Below are 5310 nucleotides of genomic sequence, written 5' to 3'. Positions count from 1 at the left end.
GAGGGAGATTGTGAACGGAGGATGAGATAACGTCACGGTGCCTTCTGATTCACGAAGGAGGGAGGAGCAAGGGAGAGAAGATAAGTGTGTGAGGCGGAGACGGAGGTTATTGTATGGTAGCTCCGTCGAAGTTCATCGGAAAAAGGGAGATGTGGCCGTTTCACGTCTGAGAAGAAAGAAGGGATTCTCTTTGAAGAAGGAAGCCGATGCGTCTCAATTGGTAACCTAATTCCCTTTTGTTATTTTTTATTTTTATTAATTAAGGAGATCAATTGCAATAACTGATATTAACTGAGATTAATGAAAATTAATGACATTTGATTTGAATAAATTGGTGTTAATTGAGTCAAAAAAATCTGAATGCTGGAAAAGTCTTCGGATCAATCTTGGGCCTTCAAGAATTCAATGCTTCACACCTTTTCTAGAGTCCATTGTGCCATTTTTATTTTGGATGGGCAGAAGCTAAGAACAAAAACAAATCTGTTTGGGCCTCCCTCACGAAACTGGTGCTGTTCACACTCGTACCATGGCCCAGCTTCCCCTTTTTTGAACATAGAAAAGAATCTGAAACGAAAAACATCACTGTGGGCCAACTCTGGCTGGGCTTTAGCGCCCAAACTGTTGCATAGACCACCATTTCACTTCGAACCCCCTTTAGCTTACTATTTTCCTTGTAGAATTTAGGATTCTTGACATAGTTTTATATTTTTTTTAGATAATAAAAAGCTTATAAAAAATCACACATTTTGGTCATATTTTTAGGTATTGAAAGAATAATTAATCTCATAAAAAAGTGAGATTTTTTAGGTTAGTTTTGACATAAAAAAAACTCATAAAATAGTAGTATTTTTTAGGTTAACTTTTGAATTGCTTCTTTTATTTCTTTCGTACCATTTCCATGTTATTTTTGTATAATTGTTGTGTGATTTTTGTTGCTTAGATTTTTGGCTATATTTTGTGCCTATTTTGTTGATATAATTTGTATGCTCCTTTTAGAATATATTCCATTAGCATGTTTACTTTAGTTAGATATCCCTTTGTACATAAAACAATAACAATTAGATTAGAGAATAGGTTAGTTCCCCTTGTTCATTCTTTTTCCTTTTCAATCTTAAAAAACTTAATAAATATTGATAAGGATCATACCGCTACTATTTTTTCGTAGTAGGAAAAAAATGATTGGGGTGTAGGCCCCGGTGTATTTCTTTTCTACTTAGTGGAAGATAAATGATTGAGGCGTAGGCCTCGGTGTATTTCTTAACCTCTATTTAGAGAAACGATTGTGGTGTAGACCTCGATGTGCATTCTCTAAATATTCAAAAAGACTCTTTTTTGGTATGGTCTAAGTCACAAATAATCTCCCTTAAAAAACACCAATAAAAAACACTTAAAACACTTAATAAAGGCTCAAATTAAAACAAAGTGACGAAGTGGTGCGAAGCCTTGTAGTGGGTTTTGTCATCATGGAATTACAATAAAACACACCAGCCAAATCCTTGCTTTTCCTTTGCTTTGTTAGGCACCTAAGAACAAGTTAAGTACTTTCCAAAAGTAGGCGTATAAGTCTCCAAAGGTCGAGCATCGTGGATTGTGACCTTAACCTCTGTTCAACTAAAAAACACAAAACAAATGGAAACTATGAAGCCGAACTACGGTAGCTCTGATTCCTGGTAAGGGATACGTAGGCATTGGGCCGCGGGGCCTAAGCGAGCACACTTGTAAATAATTCCTTCTTTCCCCGTATTTATTTTTGAATTCATTCGCATTTAGGTTTTAGACATAGATACACCCTTTAGATAGAAACAAACATAGGTGGATACTATCGAGTACGACGGACGTGAGGGGTGCTAGCACCTTCCCCTTGCGTAACCGACTCCCGTTCCCTATTCTCTGGTCGAAAGACCTTGTTCTTGTTGGAGTTAGGTTTAATGGTATTCCTTTCCCTTGATGGGATAAATATATTAGTGGCGACTCTGATCCACTTTTCGCGGTAGCGACAGCTGGCGACTCTGCTGGGGACGTTAGGCCTATTGCGGGTCCGTACTTAGCGAGTCGATCCTAGCCTTTGTTTGTTTCGTTTATTGGGTATTTGTTTGTTTATATGTTTACATCCTGTATATATATGCTTGCATATCATGTTTACTTCTTGCTTGCATATCATGTTTACTTTCCGCATGCATCAGGACTATATTATGGGTCCCCGTGGGGGCCACATATTTTCTCTGTTTGCAGGTTGGGTGGGATGTTCTATGAGGTAAAAGGCCCAATACCCAGGCCAGACTTGACACATAGGATACCTAGGACTGAGTGGATAGTCATGACGCCGATGAGATGTCAGGTCTTGTCTAGTGCGATCATGAGACCCATGCCCAGTCGAGGTCCAAATGGGGTATCATTGTTGGCATGTAGATGCAACAATGGTGGTACCTCAGGAGGACTGATAACGCTGGTTGCCATTTTGACCTACCCTGGCCTAGATTCACCCGTGAGTGGGGAGGGATATACATGACAGGTATTGTTGGTGACTATCCTGCTCTGTTGGTGACTAGTGTTCCTATGGTTCTGTGATATTTATGTCGGACCTTTGATCTCATGACATCTGACCTACATCAGTTATTTAGAGGATTGTACAATGGTTACTAAGATTATATGGACCTTGATCCCATGCTTTTTCATTGCATAACATCATTGCTTTATCCACTTCATTTGTGGGGGATCCTAAAGCCTGTTTCCAAAAAAACGAAAAAAGTAGAAAAAACAGAAAAGATGGAAAAGGAAAAAAGAAAAGATACTATATGAAAAAAAAAAGAGAATAAAAGAGAAACAAAAGTTGATTAAAATACTTTAGGATCCCTTAGAAATGAAACATGCATTCATGTTATCATGCATTTCATATTTCTCTCAGAAGCTTATGAAGGCCCTTTCTACTCAGATTCTGACTTCAGCAACAAATTGACTTCTCACCGCTACGTGCTCGAAAGTTAATGATGGAACAAATTCGTGAGGACTTAACTCAGATGAGGACAGAAATGGGGATTAACCTGAATCATTGTATGAAGGTTATTCAAGCCCTTGTTTTTAGACACGAAGAATTGAGACAGGTTCTTCAGAGGCCGGATGTAAATGTTAATCTCAACATAGGAGAAGGTCTTGTGAATCAGAATGTTAGAAATACTATTGAGATTCCAATTCCTGTTAAGGAGACTTCGCATCATGAGAATAATTCAGAACTTGAAGCCTTCAGGTTCCCGATTGACGAGTTTGACAAAAGGTTCCACCTCCTAGATGAAAGGTTGAAGGCCATGGAAGGTCGTGACTCTGTTAATTTAGACGCTGCTGGTTTATGCCTAGTGCCTGGTATCAATATCCCTGCTAAGTTCAAAGTCCCCAACTTCGAGAAGTACAAGGGTACCACGTGTCCGATAGTTCATGTCAAGGCATTTTGCAACAAAATGGCTCCTTATGCTGAGAATGACAAGTTGTTAATGCATTTCCTTCAGGATAGCCTCAGTGGCACATCTCTTGAGTGGTATAATCAACTCGAAAGAACTGATGTCCGAACTTGGAAAGAACTAGCAGAAGCCTTTGTCAAGCGTTACAAGCACAATAGCAACATGGCTCCGACCAGAATGCAACTTCAAGCTTTGACTCAGAAAATTGACGAATTATTAAGAGAATATGCCCAAAGATGGAGAGAATTAGCTACTAGAGTTCAACCTCCACTCTTAGAGAAAGAGCTCATGGATATGTTCAAGGATGTGATGGAAAGTCCGTACTACCAATGTTTGGCTGCATGTAAGGCCTCTGACTTCGCAGAACTGGTTCTTGTCGGAGAACGAATGGAGAATGGTATTAGGAATGGAAATGTCCAAGTTGTTGATGCTCCTTCTGAATTCCATAAGCAAATGAATGAAGAAACCAATGCAGTTTCTGATTATGAAGAGGAGTCTCCTGATTATTCTCCTGATCATATCTTTTGTCATGAAGCAGTGGTAGTAACTCCTATTCAGGATGACCCACAAATTTGTGTTGCAACTCTCAATCAGCCTCCCACTCAGTTTGGTCAACATAAGCTTATCCCAAATGATCAATCAGGTCAGTGTGTGCCACAAAGGCGGAATTGCCAACAAAATCGTCACCAAAAAGGTAGACAAAGGCATAGGAGGCCAAAAAGAGTGTATGATCCCATTCCTATGACTCGTGATAAGATATTTTCTCACTTGATCAATCTTTCCTTGGTAGAACCAAAGCAGCCAAAGCCTGTTCGTTTCCCGTATCATGTGGGATTTGACCCTAACGTTAATTGTGGCTACCATGATGGGGCACCTGGTCATTCGATTGAAGACTGTCAGCCATTCAAAGACAAGGTTCAAGACCTGATTAATTCCAAGGCTATCACTTTCACACCCGAGGGCCAAGATTGAAGTTCTCCGTTGACTCAGTGGATCTTCTGAAGCAATAAGTCCATACAAAGTCAAGTCTCCTCAACAATGGCCATTCATTTGGTTCTCTACTGCATTTTCATTTGTAATCTTTCGTTGTTTGTTTAAGCATTGCTAGAATGTAAAAGTTTGTAAATTTTTGAATGAAAATCATAATACATTGTTTATGTTTGTCTTGAAGTAATCCATTCGTTTTCACTCAAAAAAATGTTTTTGGCATTACGATACCAACTTTACTTATCTTTTGCTTAGGCAACGAGCGGATGGAGAATGATGATAAAAAATGCAAAATCCCTAATTGTGTGTTTTTGAATAAAACCTGCTGAGGATGTACAGGCATTGTTTCAAATCCCCAAACACTGGAGATATAAGGGAGATAAACCCTCGTTAACCCCTTTGAGCCTTGAAGTAGGAGTTTCTTTCCTGGTAAAAAAAAACCTTTATCTTAACCCTGGGGAAGGGTAGTGTTCATTTAACTTGATCAAGTGTTCAAAACTCACAAATGATATCCATCTAAGGATACAACAATGGTTATCCTTCAAAAGGTTGAGGAAAGTCAAAACCGTGATGGTTATCCTTCACCTACCAAGAGGACAAAAGATGACGATACCACAATGGTAATCCTTTGTCGATCATGGAATGAGGCAGTCGCAATCACTTCCAACGAATCAAGGACAATACGAAGTCACACGACTTGTTCAAAAAAAAAGGAGCAAAAAAAATGGCAAAAAAAAGGATGAAAAAAAGGATGAAAGAAAAATATAGCAATAAAAGGAAAAATGATGGTGAAAATAAAGCAAAAACAACGTCATGTGACAATGAATCAGAAGAATAAAAGGTGAGCGACTGTCATGTCCGAAAAACCTCA

At 38.9% G+C, this 5310-nt stretch overlaps 1 protein-coding gene across 1 annotated transcript; it reads left to right on the top strand.

The window, feature by feature from the left end:
- The first annotated feature begins 2987 nt into the window (after positions 1–2987).
- On the top strand, positions 2988–4424 carry LOC131604697 (uncharacterized). Its single transcript, XM_058877122.1, has 2 exons — positions 2988–3594; positions 3730–4424. Exons 1-2 carry the CDS (start codon positions 2988–2990, stop codon positions 4422–4424), a joined length of 1302 nt encoding a protein of 433 aa, XP_058733105.1.
- The last annotated feature ends 886 nt before the right edge of the window (positions 4425–5310 follow it).

This window comes from Vicia villosa, linkage group LG5 (genome assembly GCF_029867415.1).
Source record: "Vicia villosa cultivar HV-30 ecotype Madison, WI linkage group LG5, Vvil1.0, whole genome shotgun sequence".
NCBI lineage: Eukaryota > Viridiplantae > Streptophyta > Magnoliopsida > Fabales > Fabaceae > Vicia > Vicia villosa.
This window is presented reverse-complemented; position numbering and strand designations above follow the sequence as displayed.